This window comes from Stomoxys calcitrans, chromosome 5 (assembly GCF_963082655.1).
Source record: "Stomoxys calcitrans chromosome 5, idStoCalc2.1, whole genome shotgun sequence".
NCBI classification, from domain to species: Eukaryota; Metazoa; Arthropoda; class Insecta; order Diptera; family Muscidae; genus Stomoxys; species Stomoxys calcitrans.
In genome coordinates this window covers 4,225,877-4,243,694 of record NC_081556.1, presented here as the reverse complement: position 1 = coordinate 4,243,694, position 17,818 = coordinate 4,225,877, and the positions used below count along the sequence as shown (strand labels likewise).

The following is a 17,818-nucleotide window of genomic DNA, read 5'->3' as shown; positions in this document are numbered from 1 at the left end:
TTGAATTCATCGGCAAGTATTCCATCCGGTTGTTATTGTTGTTGTAGCAGTGTGTTGTACACTGAAGCGGCAGCCCTTGCCGATGAAGGACTTCATCGGGGCAAACCGGTTCGTACAACCGTCTGCCATGAGATTGCTTCCCTTCGCTCAACCACCCATTCGCATACAGTAATCCAGAAGGACGTGAGGACATATATACATCCTTGACACTTAAGCCTGCTGACACATTGTCTATACTGCAGATAAACTTGACAAGAAAACAGTTTAACCATATCCCGGTCCTCATCCCCTCACATCCAGAAAAAATCCGCCTTTCACCCTGCACCCAGCGCTACGTAAATAACTTGACATTAAAATGATCAGTGAAGACGCCTATCATGTTCAGTGCTGTTGTCCTCATTCACGAATCTTGACTACAGGCCATTCTCTACCCTGCAACCCATATATTCCATTCCCATCCAGTCATTTTCTTTATACGCTCAGTAATTCTAAAAAGCATCTGGAACTGACGACACTGGATAGCTGTGAGCACTAAACAGGCTGGAACGTTGGGGTCGGATCTGTGGGGTGTTCATGGCTGGCACGTGAAGCTTAAGTGCGCGCTACCGGCCGCGTTCACAGATTGCGGATAGTGGATTACTCCATACGGAGTAACCGCAACGGCAGTCACGGATAATCAGCGGTATCGAGCGGAGAGTCTCACTATGCGACCGGGCGGTACCGGCTCTTGTACAAATATTGAGTGCCTATGTTGCTATATGGCAAGGCAAATTATTGGCGCCTTTAAATAACTAATAGCTACCTTGTTCCTGTGGCGATAGGTCCTTTGGAGCGGAATGAGCCTGCTCACCTACAGCAGCTTGACGAGGATCGTCACCTCCCCATGAAAATGTACTACTGACGACAAAGCATTGCGAACACTCAACAGACATGAACACTTATCTAGCTCTTCAGCCGCCGCATTTGCCGCCAAACCCTGCTTGGTGTACTCTCCAATGCTCTCGATATGTTCCTTGATTTGCCAATTAGTCTCGATCGCACAAGTTCCGAGGCAAAATCTTTTGGCTCCTCCTCACAGTTCACATATATCGTGACTGTCTGGCCAAGAAGTCGATCCTGCCTTCAAATTATGAAAGGTGCTACACGTATGATTCCCTAACTTCTAAGAAATCAATAAAGACCCCTGCAACCCCGAATTGACTCTTACACCGACTTTTACTTGCCACTCCAATCTCAAGTCAAGAACAACGCACAAAAATGTAGCCTTTTATAAGAGCGGCAATACGTCTCAGAAAGGTCCAAGCTTCCTTCAGTGATTGTGAACCCTTTAAGAGTTCAGTAGTAGTAGAAAGAAATCGGCCACACATCATAATAAAAAAGTCATCAGAGTAGACAACTACCCATATCCTCTTCTTTCCTTCCTCTCTCACTCACTGCCGATCTAGGCTGTTTCGCAGCGCGAACGCCTAGAAATAATGACGTTTTTTTTGCTCCTATCACAGATTAAATGAAATTTGTTGGTGATTTTTGATTTTTTCCATTGACTAAAGTTTGGAATCATTTAAATGGAATTTTTGTTTATTGAAATTATAAAAAATAAAACTTGTACATATTCTATACTCATTTTAAAAATTTATGCTGTTAACATAAGCCATGTATAAAAAATTGATTTACAAATAAAATTGAATTTTGTCTTAAAGAAACATATCAATGGTTTACATTTCACGCGGAGTCTTAATAGTGTTTGTGTTGGAAAATAGAGCACCTTATGCCTTGCACCTCCTACTTGCTCTTCTTGTCTTTGGCTTCCAATTCCTTTAGCCTATGCATGCGTTGCAGTAGTGTGGGATGAGAATGATTCCAAGATGAATACAACCAATCATGCACCGGGAAGCCTAAATTATCCAAATTTAGTTTTATTAAGGCTTTCTGCAGAAGTTTGGCATAGCCCAATTTTTGGGCAAATTCATCAGCTTGATATTCAAAACGTCGAGACAGCATGGTCATGGCGAATTCCAGTATGGCATTATAAGGGGCCATAACATAAGTCAAAACAATAAAGAGACCCACCAAGATGGGACGAACGCCAGGTGCAAAGCCCAATGCCTCGTAAAATGGTGCGTATTTGAAGCAGTAGTTGAAAACGATGAATATGAGCAGTAAGTTCACCTGCATTATAACAATATTTTTGGTTACATGACCCAACTTCCAATGGCCTAATTCATGACCCAAGACTGCAACCACCTCCTCATTGGTGCAACCTTTGCCTTTATCCTCCTCCTTAATTTCAGCGTCATCATTCTTGCCCTTATTAAGCAGCAGGGTATCGAAGAGAACAATTCGCTTAGAATTCCACAGGCCATAGAAGTAGGCATTACTATGCGATGAGCGTTTAGATCCTTCAACCACATATAGTTTGGTAAGTGGGAATTTTAGAGAAGCTGCCAACTTCTCTATCGACGTTCTTAATTCTCCATCTTCCAAGGGGATGTATTTGTCAAATAATGGGGCAATAAAAATGGGATAAATGGTTAGCAGTACCAAGGATATCACTCCGGCAAAGGCCCACAAGTATATGAAGAAATATTCTCCACCCCATTGTACAATAAAAACAATGGCAGCAGATAGTAAGACGGTCAGAATGTTACTCACAATAAGACCCTTGATTTGGTCCCATACAAAGAAGCCAGGTGTTTGCTTGTTGAAGCCATGCCTTTCCTCCAAAACAAAGGTGCCATAGATTTTAAAGGCCAACTCTTTAACGTAACCAAATAAGCCGATAACGACGACAAATACAGAGCTGATGAGTATTTCGTTGTTAACATCAAAGTTCAATTTCTCCACAATGGAGAATGAGATCTGCCAGAAGAGGGAAATCACTCCGAAATACAATTCCAATGGTATAACAATGACATCAAGAATAAAACTTTTGAATATGTCAAACTGTTCTCGATCCAAGCCATATACACGTGCCTTATTGAAGGTCTCATCGCTCATGTGGTCTCCCAATTCGGCAGGAACTTTATTGGCAGTCTTGTACACTTTGACCTGTAAGAAAATTGAAATTGTGTATTAAAATGATTTTCTTTGAGATGCAAGTAATGGTTTTGTTCTAAATACTATGTGAACACAGTTGTGTACGTATTTTACTGTCATATTCAGTCTTATACTTTATTTTCGTAATTTTTTGTGTTTAAAATAGCAATAAATCTGTTTGAGAGATCCAGCTTTCTGCCAAGTTAGTACAGTGAGTCATTGGAATATTGTTTGGCAGCATTGGCTTATAATTCCATTTATCTAAAGCCTTTTGCCCACACCTAGAATTCGAGGGGAAACCTTCGTCCCAATTATCGGTAATCTTACACATAACACCGGCTTGCTTTTAAGTGCCGCCGTGACATTTGTTGATTCATAATTAACCTCACTAAGTGAAGTGGCTGCAGTGTTTGATTTTGTCATAAACCCTGTCTTAATTACGGGCATATGGAAACTGCATAAACTTTACCTGACGCAATGATATATAGATTTCGAAGATATTTTTCACCAAACAGAGACCCAGGATCCCAAATAAGATTATATCAGCCTCTGTATATCCTCCCATCATATCGTTCTTTTGCCGGTTGAATTTTCTCCGATCTGGGCGAAAGATAAATAAATATTATGCTTAACTTAAAAACAATGAAATAATATTCTAATATTCTTTATAATATTATAATACCTTAGTATTGATAAAAACTTCGGCAAAACTTCACCACCATCTGCTCCTCACAGTGTTGTCAGATTCGGAGAAATTTCCACAAACAGGGGATTTTTTTCGTGATTGGGGATTTTTTTCTCATTTGGGGCATGGGGATTTTTATGGGGAAAAGGGTTTTATTTTCTAGGAGAAATTCCATCAGCATTCCATAGCTTAAAAATTAGTTTTCTTGAGTATACTAAATTTCCTTATGTTTAGTGTTGGCCTACAGCCTTGGATTAAGGCTGGTACTGTATTCACTTTTCGCGATAAATTTCGCCGATTAATTTTTCTAGAAAATAGATTTTAAAGCATAAAAACTTGCTGAATTCATTCAGTAGGACATTTCCTCAATACTTATGGCCAGATTTTAATGAAATTTTTATTTTCGTAATGTTTCAAAAAGTAGTCGCGGAAAATAGGGTTTCCATCGGTGAAAAACGAATATGGTCCCAGCCATTAGGTGTAATGTTATTGAAAGCATTCACCTACACTGGTCAAGGTGGATTCAAAAAGGTGGTCTCACGTGAGTAGCTGTTAACAGCCGGCCGGGTTTGACGGTATTAAGATATCAGATTCTTATTTTCATTCTTTTTGTTGTCATCTTTCTCGCATATTCTCAGCTCATGTACGCACACGTACACAAATTTCTTTGCATGTGTTGGCAAAACATCGATGGCAAGATGGCGGATTGCACCATATGATTTGAGTGTTTTGTACAAATGAGACCACCTTAAATTGTTTCGCCATGCTTTCGGCTAAAATTTTGCACGTAGTTTTTACTTACAATGACAAAATTAAAATGTACCAATCCTTTAGTTGTGGGCATAAAACTTAATTTTTTATAAAAAAAAAGTTTTTCTTTTGTTTAGGGGATTTTCTTTGGGGAAAATCCTCTCATCTGGGGATTTTTCGGGGAAATTTGTTTGAAATTTAAGGGATCTGGCAGCCGTGGCTCTGTCCAACAATAAGCGTCAACTTTTCGATTTTATTTGGTCGGATAAACTTGGTTATTGATTTTAATCGATAAGTACTAAGCAGCTGTTTAAATTACACATTTGCTGTGTTTTATTTTAGTAATATATAGTGCAGTGCAATGAAATTTATATGAAAATAACGTCTTTCCAGGGAGCAATTCTCTATGAAAACTTGAATTTTGAAGAAATAACAAAAGAAAAACGAACCATTGAAACCAATAAAACAAAATTGATGCCGACAATGACGTCAAGCGTTGCTTATAATTTTTCCCTTCACGGCTTGTTATCATGTATTTAAATAAAACGCAGCAGATGATCCAAACTTTAATCGATTAATCGCGTTATCGTTTTATCGATTAAGGCCATGCCTAAGGCCACTCACAATAGTGTTATTTCTTTCAATTTCGTGTAGCATGGCAATCCTTCTTCAAACCAGCTGCTGGGATACAAAACAACAGCATCTTTTCTGTGACAAAGTAAAAGTGTTTTATAAATGGCTAAATTTCAAACAAAAATCATAAAAAAGCCATAAAACTAATTAAGAATTCCATTTAGTTTGTGTGTAATACATAGTTGTGGTGTAATGCGTAACTCCGCCCAAAAAAAGACTGCCAGCGAGAAGCAGGCTTCTGAATGTGAAAGCGGCGACAGCAATCGCCTAAATACCAGTGGCTCCAGCACTAATTCAAACAAATCAAGAAAAAGGTTTTTAAATTATTTTTACTAATATATGTTCAATAGAGGATATTGCATTGATTCAATTTTGTCCAGTGATGAAATTGCCTTTGTCCGTCGGCAAAGGCATTTGTGTATTTTACCCTTATGGCTTCATTGTGAATGGAAATTGTTGTTGTACAAATGCTCTCAGTAGACATCTCTACCGCGAATGTGATAAATTCAATTTTTATATGTTTTATTTTCTATTTTTTAGAAAACGCTGCGAAATACTAAAGTTCAGTGATTTTGAGTCAGAATTTGAAGACTGCGATCTGGAAGATGCAGTCGCCTTGGAGAACAGGTTGCGCAAAGTGGCACGCAAGAATTCTTTGTCTCATGAGGAGATGATGAAGCTATTGCAGGTATTGCTTTGTTATAGAGTAAGCATTTGTACAATTTGATAAATAATAATAACACAAAACTTGTTGCAGAAATTTGTGAAAAACGAACATATTTTGGCTTTGATCACTTTAAAAGCTGAACATGAGTTGGCACTTGAAAAGTCTGAAGCTGAACAGAGAGCTATTATCATAACGGATACTCCATCTATACCGAAATTAACACGGTCCAAGGCCAAAGAATTGAATAAACAGCCTGTTATATCTTTACCAAAGCTTTTAGGGGCAGAGCAAACCGAAATTGCCACACTCATAACTGATGAATTGAATTCCGACGAAGAAGATGAAGAGTATACATTCAAGGAAGAGGACTTTGTGGTAGATATCGTATGAATTGAAATTTGTAGCCACATGTGGAACTATCTAACTAATTCACTCTTACAGTCCGACGATGATCCCAATACAACTGCCTCTGATTTGGACTCCAATCCAAGAACACCTCAGACACCTGTTGTGCAAACAGAAGTAGATGACTCGCCAATTAAACTAACCGATGATGGATGTTTTAAGGTTCCTCTCATTAGAAAAAAGGAGTCGTTGGATGAGCTTCGCATTGCAACTCGTACGCGGTCTAAATTTTGTCTACAACAGACTACAATAGAAGACATTGAGTCGGAATTTGTGCCGCCAGATGTGGAAATATTTGATACCCTTGAACCAGACAATCAAGGAGGCGATGAAGAATGGAATCAATTTTTAACCGATTTTCTAAAGCCATTAAGTAATGTGTGAAAAAAACCGATATTGATGATTTTCATTACTAAAGTTTTTATTTTTAGATTCTAGTATAGTTGGAGATGACGATGATCCCATCAATGATCCAGAATATGTTGCTGCAGAGAAAGAGAAAGGTATGTTTGTTTTCATTAGAGTAGATCTAGCATTAAAAAAAAATCAACAGTAATTGGCTAAAATATTATTACAAAATGTGGATTGATGTGGTTTTGCCTAAGGAAAAATTATTTGACCTATATTGCCATTCCGAAAATATTTTTTTTATTGTTTTCTTTCTTTAACTCACTTCATGCTTGTAGGTCTTAATTATTTTGTTAGCAGGTTTGATATGAATAAAATATCAAGTTGGCATCTCTGGTTCAATTTGTATGTTATTGTTCTTCTTCTTAGCTTGTGACAATAATTCACAATAGACCACTGCCACTAATTAATAAACTAGGCATTTTTGTATTTGTTCAATTATATGTCGAATATTCAATGTAAACTTTGTGAACGCTTAAAAAAAACAAACAAAATATAAGTCGGTGTGCATTCCAAAATGTGTGCAAGTGAAGATAAAGCATTTTCTTTTAAATTCGAAACCGAAGACAACAGCAATTTGTAAGTATTAAACAAACAGCATCTTCTCTACCATAACTAAAAGCTGTATTTTTCCAGTAGCAGCAGTTACCAGCAGGATGAGGAACAGTCGGATATAAACCAAGTGGGCGAGCTAATACCCATAAAAACTGCTGAGGGTGGTCATACCTCAGTGTATCTGCGCACCGGAAATAGATTGTTATTTTGTTCGGGAAAATACTTTTACATTGAACACACGGTGGGAGAACAAGGACTGTGTGGTTGTTAAAAAATACTGCAATATCTTAAATATCATTTCATTGCAGATCGCACAAACGGATCATCAGAAAGAACACACAGGCATAGTGTGCACTTGCCACACATGTGGTGTAAAAATAAAGGGGTCCCTTAAAGTTAGCTCCAATTTCATATGTCACTTGAAGAATAAACATCCCGAAGTTTATCAGGAATTCCTTAGGCAAAAGGCCGATTTTAGTGCTCCCTACGTACGATCATGGAAGAAAATAAATAGCCATAGGGTAAACCCATACCTGCCAACGACACCCTTACTAAATAACTTTATACAGAACAATGAAAAGCAGGAGCAGTTTCAACAGAGCGTTCTGCGATTTCTGTTAGCTACAAACCAGACTTTCGATGTTGTTGAAAACCCCAGCTTTTTAAAATTATTTGAGTTCAGCGAAGTACCTCGGCAAATGCATGCGGCTGAATATTATGAAAAACTTGTGGCCGAAGCCTGTGAGTATAAGAAATTGGAATTATGCCAAACATTTAACGACGGCAGTGTATTCGTGTGCAATACAATTGATACCTGGACGTACAACAGCTCCAAATTTCTAGCAATATCTTCGCATTGGATAGACGAACACTTCCAAAGACAATCAGCTTTTGTAGCCTGTAGAAGATTGTCTATGGAAGAGGATTGTGAAGAGGTGCAAAATAAAGTTTTTGCACATTTTGGTTTCGTCTCCACAACAATAACTGCTTGTCCTACCCATAATATACACAACATGACTGAAGATTTTATAATATTTGGGCTTTCCAAAGAAGTTCTTGCGGAGCGAGGCAAAAATTTGCAGGAGGAAATGATCTACCAATTGAATTTTTTGCCCATAAGCAACAAGAACGCAATGCAGTTGGAAATTTTAAAATTACATAAAATATGGGTACGAAATTTCGTAAGCAAACTTAACAACGATATGAAACTTGTACATAGGACAGTTATAGAAAAGTAAGTTTGGGATTTAAAAGCACCTTGCATAGCCAATACCTTATTTTGTATATGTTCACAGATGTTGCCATATTTGGTCTAGTTGGCATTGCAAAGATTTTAAAGAGTTTTTCAACTCTCTCTTTGGTGAACCCTTATCAAAACCCCAAATATTTTCTTCGACCTCTATATACACGGCCATTAAACAATTAGTTGCAAACAAAAATAAACTAGAGCAACTATGTCGTTTAATAAATAAGCCCTGCTTCAGTTTGGAAGAAATAGGCTACTTGGAGGAATTGCTGGATGTATTTGAACCCTTGAATGCAGTATTTGTATTTCTGGATTTACCACAAAATCACTATTATGGCTGCTTTTTGCCCTCGCTTGTTACACTAAAGTGGAAATTGACACGCCTGTATAACAGCAAGAAATTGTTCCGTTTACAAGATACCTTAAAGCTTCTAAAAGAAGAAATTCTGCATGAATTCAAAGACTATTACGATTTAAGTGAGAGTAAATCAGAGGCTGTAATAGCAGCACTAACATATCCTCCGGTTAAAACACGTTTTCTTATGGGATTGAAAGATAACATAAATTGCTTGAGTTTCCAACCACGCACTGTGTTGCTCAAATATGGAAAGGATTACCATCAACATCACGAGGACCAGCCAAATTCAAACAATAAAATGTCTGTTTGCCAGGGTCAAATGTCAATGGAACATTCAGCGAATGGCTCAGACTTCTTTGATTTCGGAGATACCACAGAAACTGGTAAGTTGTCGTTTCAAGAGAGTGAGAGAGACAGAGTGAGTTAATGTTTTATATAATTTCAGTTGATGATGAAGCTAACCTGCCGCATACTTTAAGATTGGAAATAGACACGTATTTGGCAGATGCAGGCTCTACCTTGATATCATTACAAAAGTATCCAACTATTAGACGCATGTTCTACCGATTTAATACTTGCATACCATCCCCAACTTCGGTGTATCGCATATTTCCGGTACACGATATCTTACAAAGTAGTTTAAGATTTGACTCGAATGAACATTTTGAAAATTCACTATTTTACAAATATTACCACTGAAGCCGAATTTCCTAGGAATACTGTATTTATTAGTTTTTAATATTTGACTGTAAATAAAACAATTAGAAAATAAAAATGAATCTTAAATATGAATTTCCAAGTCGCATTTGACCACATCGCAAAAAAGATAATAAGGAGCGTACTAAATACCTCACCTAATCTCGCAAACAAGCATACCCTGATTTGTTTATTTATGATTTTATCGGTCTGGCTAATATCTTTTAATCATGCTTTCATTCTTTATTCTACCAGTTGACGCTGAGGAACTTAGAGATGTGAACATTTCCAAAAAGGAAATTGCCGAATTGATGACTGAACTGTTAAGTAACTTAAACGAAGGCATTTCATTCGAAAGCATTGAACTGGAAACACCTCGCAAATTTTTGTTAAGCTGTCAAGATGAAGACCTTAATACTCCCAATACCTCTTTCGATAAACCCCATGATAATCCTGATGTCAGCCGCCAATTAACTTTCGAGCAAGAAACCCATCATGAATCCTTAAATCAACCATGCAGTGCTATAATATCATCTGCAAATGTAACCCAGCAAAACTTTTCTTTTCATCCTGATGTCATGTCTACACCATCATCATCTCAAAACAATCAGCAGAATGAGGCAAATGTGGAGAATGCGGAACCCATGACAATCATTCCAGTGGCAACACCCACTTCAAATGACACATTTACATCCTGTGGTACAGTCGCCATACCCGCTTCCAACATTAACAATCAAGTGGAACTCATTGCTGTACCCATACCAGGTCAACCAAATTGTTTTCAACTGGCAAAGGTAGTTGCTTCGGGAGATGATGCACTTGAAACATCACCCATAAAACCAGTTGACAAACCCACAGCCCCCAATAATCCTAAGGCCAAGGTGTTTGCTACTCGCTACACAGTTCCTTATGAGACCAACTATTGTGGTGAATATATCTCTGTGAAGCGTCACATCATTGCCGAATATAAGGAAAAGTTTGAGAGCCTAAAACACGCACAGGTGAATCAAGTTTCCAGCACTACTACAGATTCCGAATTGTCAAAATCCCACGAAATCTGCCAAGGATTCACAAAGTATCAATATGACTTGCTGCAGCAACAACTGAGAATCCATGTACAGACATTGACACAGACATATATTCAAACATATTGCCATCCGGAGCTGTGGCGTTTAGCTAAGAAACCCAAGGAAATGTTAATGGAGCTGCAAGAGAAGTCCAAAAGTAATCATAACTTTAAAATCTGGAATTTAGAAAAGGCCATAGCTCTCATAAATAAATGGCAACAGGAATTGGATGAGGACACCGAGGAAAACAAAGAGCTCATGAAGTATCTGAATAGAGAAGTAGAGTTAACGTAAGTACAGGCAATTAAAATATGGCCGAAAATAAAAGTTAATTCCCATTTATTTACCTGGCAGCAATCACAACACGCGGCAAATACCTCGTTTTCATCCACGCATATTGGATTGTTTTTTAGAATCCAATGTGTTTATGTATCCCGAATACTTACCCCGTATGCCATTCTCCTCAAAAGTTGCCAGCTATGAAGCATTCTCACCCGTAGAATCCTATTTAATAGCCATGGGTCTGGAGAAGCATGTGCGTATAATAACCGAGAAAAAAGAAAGGATTCCCAGTAAAACAACACCGCTAAGAATGGCCTGCAGACGATTAACCAAAGATACTCTAAGTGGCAAACAGCACCGACGTGTATGGGCCCATTTGATGCATTTAAAGACAGTTGACTATTACAATCCCATAAAGGTATGAGTGTTGCTAGATGGTGACATTATCTTTAAACAATTTCTCATTCTTTTTAGTATTATTTTCAACACAACAGAGCTCCTCCCGTAGAACGCACAACAATAATAGGATTTCCAGATAATTGTGTTTTACCACCAAAAGAACGATTCCATGAACTGCCTCTGGTATTTCAGACATATTTGCAGAAGGTAAGTACATTTTTCACTTTCTGCCTACAGTGTATAATTCAAAAAATTAGCAGACAATGTACTGGCCCTACTGATAGGTTCATTATTTTTTGCTTTATTGTTATATGATTACTAAAAAAATATTATATGAAAATTTACACACAATTATGAGCGAATGGGATAATAAGCTATCAATACCATGGTTAACCTACTTCTAATGTCCAACGCGATCTCTAGGTATAAGACGTAGTTCTGAACCATGCTTCAAGAAAACATTACCCGCAGTCTGTTGAGGACTAATGCCAATTCCATCATCAGTGATAATAGCACTGGTAGCTGCAGGAACTTTAAACTCTTCGGCAGCAAATTTCAGTACTGCTGTAAAAGGGGTGCCCTCGGGAACACTTAGAACTTTGAAGGGTAATTTGGGATCGGAAGTTAAAGTAATTTTAAATGTTACTTTAGACATGTTAAATGCTGGTTTATTTTGTTGTTGTTAATAGAAGATTTATAATATTCTTCAGTCAGCACCTGAAATGTTAGTGACGTGGTCAGTTTACAGGTTTTGGTAAGCAGCAATTTAAACAACTTACGTTTTCAAGAGTTCAGCTAAACTACGGCTGCAAATAATTTGATCACTTTTATTAGTTCCTCTTTTATATCCCAGGGAATGAAGAGGGAGTTTTTAACTGAATAAATAAAAATATTTGTCTTGTCCTATTGAAAGTCTTCCACCATATGAGTGTGCTGCAGTGTATGTTAACAATTGTGAATTAATTCATATGCATCTACTGCCATTTGACATGTTTTTATTTGGTGACGTTTAAAATGTCAAATGCTTAATTTACCCATTAAGCCTAGTACTGAGTTCGTCTTTTCGCCCGAACAACTGTTAAACGCGTTATAAAAAAGAAATGGTGAGGAAGAAAATGCGGAAACATTCCGTTGGTACTAAGTTCTTTCAGCGAAATAGTAGCGACATGTGCTACGTCAATACAATTTTCGCTTTATTTAATTGCAAATGTAATTAAATGCTCGAGAAATGATCACTAAACAACTCTGATTCAATGCTGTTGTCTTTTTTGTGTGTTGTTGTTTGATTTTTGTTTGTGTTATAAGGGTGTACTATGTTCGCTTTTAGCGAAATCTTTTCATGATTACTTTTTTAAATAATTGATTTTGAAGCAAAAGGACATGCTAATTTCATTCAAAAGGACGTTCTTTCATTACTAATGAAAAAAATTTTTCAAAAGTATTTTGTTATCATTGAGATCTTATTAGTGTTTCACAAAAGTAGCCGTGAAAAAGATGTTTTTTCACAGGTGAAAAACAAACAAAGTACCAGCCAATAGCGAAGAATGGAGTGTCGGATTTCGCAATAATTTAATAGCCATTTTCTCTGCGAATGAATTCAGTATTAGGCTTTATTTTGTATGGAGAAAAATGACACTAAACGGCTTGGCTTATCTCCATCTATTGCCGCCACTTACTAAAGACATTGTTGGTATGCGTGTAAAATAGAAAACAAATGAACATATGGTGTTATCATTTAATTGAAATGACAGTGCTAAAAGGAAAAGAAGATATTTATCCAATGATTAAGCATTGTGGAATGCCGAAAAATTAAAAAAAAAAAACATTACAAATATCAACTTGTATTGTGGTTATTTGATTTCTTCGGATGAGTGTTAGTGTTGATCAACGTTAAAATACAAAACATTTAGTGGAAAGAGTGATTTATTTGACCATAAGCTAGCGAATCCGCTAGATTAATAAATAAAACAACGCAGCCTAGGTAAATTTATAAGAGGTACATTCACTAGCCCAGCTAATGGAATTTTTCCAATTTCAGAGTTGTATCCAAATCTCATTTGAACGTCAAATGTTTTGTTTGAATTTAAAATGTTTCTCACAATTTTTTGCCAAGCGATCAGGCGACATACAATTTTTTTAATTTTTGGTTGTACTAAGCATTGAGGATGTCAACTTGTTCTCTTTTCACATTTATTCTTTGTTTACGTTTTCTCCTATTTGTATTTTTGCAAGTGACCTAACCTTCTTTTAGTGAATCCTGGAAAAATATATTTAATCCAAACAAAGCATTTTTAATGGGATTTGGGTACAACTCTGAAATTGAAAAAATTCCATCAGCTGGGCTAGTGAATTTACCTTGTATGAATCTGCCTATCTATCTCAGTTATTTGTGTAGTATTTCAAAAAAATAATCGCGAAAACATGGGGTATCAATAGTGAAAAATGAACATAGTACCAGTCATTATGATGTTTATTTATAATTTTAACGTTTATAATGATAAATCTTTTAATCTTGTAGTTGCTACACATATAATGCAAACAAAACGTAAATGGTCCATTTGACAATAAACAGAAATTTGACTACAAAAACTTGACAGTCTAGTGAGAATTTTCGCCACCATTGTATAGTTGTTGTTGTGGGCAGTGGCTTTACCTTTTTAATTCTACCCAGCTGTCAAATACATTGTAACCATTCACAATAGTTATGATGTCAGATTTATTAATTGCGATTGTTTGATTGTTTTTATTTTGCATATCTTGTTTGTAAATTTAGAAAAATGCTCCACCACAGCCTAAAAAGACAAATAATCGAATTGTTACAAATCCGCGTATAAAAGCATCGGATGCATTTAGAGATTCATATTTGGAATTTGTTCGTGAAGCCGTGGGAGAGGATCTAACATTTCCGGCGGAAAATTGCTTTACCGAAATAACAGAACAAGACGACACTTCATCAACGGTATTATCCACAAATAGTAGTGAACCACTAATAAGTGCAAGGAAACGCAAAGCTTCCAGAGGGAAACTACCAAAGCCAAAGAGAAGGCCACCACGTTCGGTTACAATTAATGTAAACTACGTTTTTGGAGGATCGGCTAACAATATATTAAACGTTTCCTCGTCGCCGGTCTCTGCAAATACGAGTTACAATCATAGTGCGACATTATTAACCAATGAAACAGAAAACGCAGATTCAACTCTTAATGAGACTGCCAACACTTCTGTTGGTATTTTGAGCCCTAGTATAAATAATAGTAATAACAACCAAACACCAGTTGTGACTTACAACTTTGATTTAACAACAAAAACACTGCAGTGCGTTCCCCTAACGCCTGTGACCTCTTTAAATCAAAATACACATTTACCTACATCTGCGAATACAGTCAACGTTGTTGACAGTGTGGAAAACTCTCCCCAACTTGCAACAAGAGCTGAAAACGTTGTATCCTCCTCTCCTGAAGCCACCTTTACATTTCCAGTGGAGAGGGTGCCGACCACTCAAATTGTTGCTACAAACTCGGCTGAAACTATACAACGAAACGATGGATTAGTTGAAAGTGTGACATGCTCTACTCAAGCAATCCCAATATCAGCTGTCGAAAGTGCAGAATCCACTCCTCAACTTGATGCCAACTACGCAGTTGAAATTTTACAAGAACCTGAACAAACTATATGTTGTGCTTCCACTCCGCAAGAGGATTCCATCTGGCCCACAGCAACTGTCAACGAAATAACGTATTCCCAGTCGCAAAGAGCAAACACGAATAATAATAGTCACGGTAATAGTAATACCAGAAGAAAGATACATCGTGTCGCAAAGATAAATACACCCATATTGCTCAATATAACGAAGCTAAACAAAAATATTTCTAAAAAGGCATTGGCATATCGAGAAAAACGAAAAGTTAAACAACGGTGCGAAGATTTAATTATTGCATATGGACTCTACTTGGAAACTTTGCAAGTCCATTATAAGCATTCGCCATTGGTTCAACACTTCTATCGAAGATTTAAAGCTTTGGAACTGTACACCAACCTGTTGAAATCGTTAAAGATGATGTGTAATAAAAATAACGCGTCTTCCTCATCGCCAAATACAAATAGCTCCAGCCCTGGTGGATTGAAGCGTTCTCGCAATGCTCATGGTGATGACGAAAGCAGCCCCTCCTCACAACGCATGGCCAGAAAGATAAACAGACAGGAGGAAAATTTCAGGCACATGTTGTTGCCGGATAATCCAGACGAAACTAACCGCAAAGATGCCAGTAAATACCAAATGCACCTTGGCGACATTTAATTAATTTTATTAACCTGTTGTTTTTTTCACAGTTTATGCTTTCAATTTTTATGAAAAAGTGGAAGAAGCATTTAGATCATCCAACAGGCCAGATGACTGCAAAAAGTTCAATTCGATTCTGAAAACTTTCGATCCTAAAAAGGACAAAGTATCAGATTTGTATCATGTAAGAACTCTAATTTTTAAAACACAATGCTATGTAACTTCATTTTTTTTTTAATTTAGAAATTAGAAGCACTTTTTCTTCCTGACCACCCAGAGCTTGCTCAGGTATTTCTAACATTTTTATTGCCATCTGAAGCTGCGGAAATTGGCAAATTTTTCGAACACTTCATGATAACCAACATGACAACATTTATTAATAAACTGAACATCTATTTTAACAAACAACCCGCCCAAATAAGAAAGATTTACAACTGCCTCAACGAGCTGGCAGAAGATCCTGATGTGACCATGAAAAAAATCGAAGCAAGAATTGTGCCCCTGCTAAAGGGCAATCAGTTCTTGATAGATTGGTTCATGCAACAATTCCCCAAGAGTACTCCACCTGAGAGGTGAGTAGTTTAAAGTAAAGAGTAAAAAACTTCTAATAATCACTTGAATTAAAGGCTATTTTCGACACCAGAGCATGTATTGAATCTGAAAGAACAACAATCGAATCGTACTAGCGAGCACGTAGAAACCATAACCGATGTCATAGACTCACCAACTCATAAGGTCCCCTCACAACCAACGTGCCAGTTAAGAGTAAGTAGTCTTGCGATAAAACTGAATGGCTAAAATGTTTCAATTGGTTCTTATCGTTCTCATGCAGTATATAAATGGGCGAATTTTCTATGGTTCAAAGATGTTATTACCCGCAAAATTATCTTTCATGGCCGCTTCCTTTAAAGACAATCGCAGCAATTCTCAAATTTCCCTACCACCCAAACAACAAACAACGTCGGGTTGTGTTCATGCCATAAGGGAGCATGGAGAAAAATGTCTGCAGTCTACCACAGACATGACATCATTTACCACCACACATACAGAGACGAGCGATGACCAAGACAAGTCTGAGGAAGAAGATGTTTCAAAAGTTTTGGTAATAGACACCACGGCTGAAGAAGACGATAGTTGCTCCTCAATTGAATTATGTGACGAAAATACATTAAAGGCTCATGCCTTGAGACTGAATCCCTCATACTATGGATCTACATGCTACTCAGCCAATGCCACAAGTACCCCAAATTTAAATAGCAGTTTTCAGGGTCACCACCCCAATGCAAAAAAGGTTTCACTGAATTTCAATGACGAATCAGGCGGCGGGGCCGCAACCGGTGCTGGAAAAACCTCTCCGCGCAAAAACTCAAACCAAAATCAGCACTCCACCAATTCCGCATCCAACTCAAATTGCCAGCTGCTACAAAACGTTCGAGAGAAACGCAAATCGCCGAGTAAGAAAACAAAATCCCCGCTGAACAACACCACAGGAAGGTCCGTGCGCTCGTACAACCAACCCATGGTGGTAATACATGAAAACAGCACAGCCATACAATGCGCTAAACGCCTCAAGTCACTTGTGGAGTCTTCTTCAGATGAACATATGCCAGAAGAACCACCTGATTCCAAAGAACACGTTCATATTGTGGCAAAAACAAAGCAAAACTCAAAGACCTCCACTACCACTTCTGCACAACAAGCTGAATGTGTCAAACAGGAGAACTCAGACGATCTGGAATTTTTGCCTGAAAGTGCTTCCATTACACGAAGCCCATTTCCTGCCCTAAAAATGGATACTGACTCTGAGGACGCTGCCACTACATCTAAGACTCCGTCTAGAGTTGATAGCGATGAGGACTGTAAAATAGATATAGTGGCAAATCTGGTGACAAATCCAGTGAAATCGAGTGACTCCACTGCTGCCCGCTTGCCTCTGAATTCTGCATGGACCAGAGAGGAGGATAAGGCGATATTAATCGAAATGAAAATCGGTTCTTCAAATAGAGAGGAACTTTATATACGCATAGCTGAGAAGCTGCCACAAAGAACAATATGCGAAATAAAAGCAAGGCATCAATTCTTAATGGATTTTCTGTCAAAGTTGCAGGGAAAGTAAAAGGTAAACTACTGATATCGGATTCAGAAAGCCGAATTTTGTAAATATTAAATAAGTTTTTGAAAAACGTTTTTTACTTTTTTTTGTTTTGCCATAAGAAAACGCTTTTATGTTTGTGAATTTCACAATTGTCCCTTGACAAGTTATAACTTTTCTGGTTAATTGTTTTCAGATATCTTTTCAATGAATTTGATAAAAAATAAAAAAAGATGTTGCCACTAGATCACATTTCTCTT

General features: G+C 37.4%; 4 protein-coding genes across 6 annotated transcripts; 2 read left to right on the top strand and 2 right to left on the bottom strand.

Annotated features, from left to right (window-relative positions):
* Positions 1-1,560: 1,560 nt before the first annotated feature.
* LOC106096291 (CAAX prenyl protease 1 homolog) lies at positions 1,561-3,815 on the bottom strand. 2 transcript variants are annotated; one of them, XM_013263956.2, is made up of 3 exons: positions 3,719-3,815; positions 3,506-3,636; positions 1,561-3,048 (listed from the first exon to the last, which is right to left on the bottom strand). In XM_013263956.2, exons 2-3 carry the CDS (start codon positions 3,602-3,604, stop codon positions 1,783-1,785), a joined length of 1,365 nt encoding a protein of 454 aa, XP_013119410.2. In that variant the 5' UTR covers positions 3,605-3,636; positions 3,719-3,815; the 3' UTR covers positions 1,561-1,782. The 2 variants fall into 2 exon arrangements, with proteins under 2 accessions (XP_013119410.2, XP_013119412.2); XM_013263958.2 differs by lacking the exon at positions 3,719-3,815 and having other exon boundaries at positions 3,506-3,655.
* A 1,310-nt stretch (positions 3,816-5,125) lies between these two features.
* On the top strand, positions 5,126-17,653 carry LOC106096289 (uncharacterized). The gene is made up of 13 exons (XM_013263955.2): positions 5,126-5,418; positions 5,645-5,792; positions 5,862-6,146; positions 6,213-6,549; positions 6,608-6,679; positions 9,695-10,796; positions 10,861-11,206; positions 11,263-11,394; positions 13,961-15,452; positions 15,517-15,650; positions 15,710-16,038; positions 16,093-16,231; positions 16,299-17,653. The coding sequence occupies exons 1-13, from the start codon at positions 5,297-5,299 to the stop codon at positions 17,580-17,582; spliced, it is 5,922 nt and encodes a 1,973-aa protein (XP_013119409.2). The 5' UTR covers positions 5,126-5,296; the 3' UTR covers positions 17,583-17,653.
* On the top strand, positions 6,710-9,535 carry LOC106096290 (uncharacterized). 2 transcript variants are annotated; one of them, XM_059370405.1, is made up of 5 exons: positions 6,710-7,163; positions 7,224-7,380; positions 7,448-8,373; positions 8,435-9,126; positions 9,189-9,535. In XM_059370405.1, exons 1-5 carry the CDS (start codon positions 7,102-7,104, stop codon positions 9,440-9,442), a joined length of 2,091 nt encoding a protein of 696 aa, XP_059226388.1. In that variant the 5' UTR covers positions 6,710-7,101; the 3' UTR covers positions 9,443-9,535. The 2 variants fall into 2 exon arrangements, with proteins under 2 accessions (XP_059226388.1, XP_059226387.1); XM_059370404.1 differs by having other exon boundaries at positions 7,221-7,380.
* On the bottom strand, positions 11,454-12,149 carry LOC106096293 (ubiquitin-fold modifier 1). Its single transcript, XM_013263961.1, has 2 exons — positions 11,967-12,149; positions 11,454-11,904 (listed from the first exon to the last, which is right to left on the bottom strand). The coding sequence occupies exon 2, from the start codon at positions 11,840-11,842 to the stop codon at positions 11,588-11,590; it is 255 nt and encodes an 84-aa protein (XP_013119415.1). The 5' UTR covers positions 11,843-11,904; positions 11,967-12,149; the 3' UTR covers positions 11,454-11,587.
* Positions 17,654-17,818: the final 165 nt, after the last annotated feature.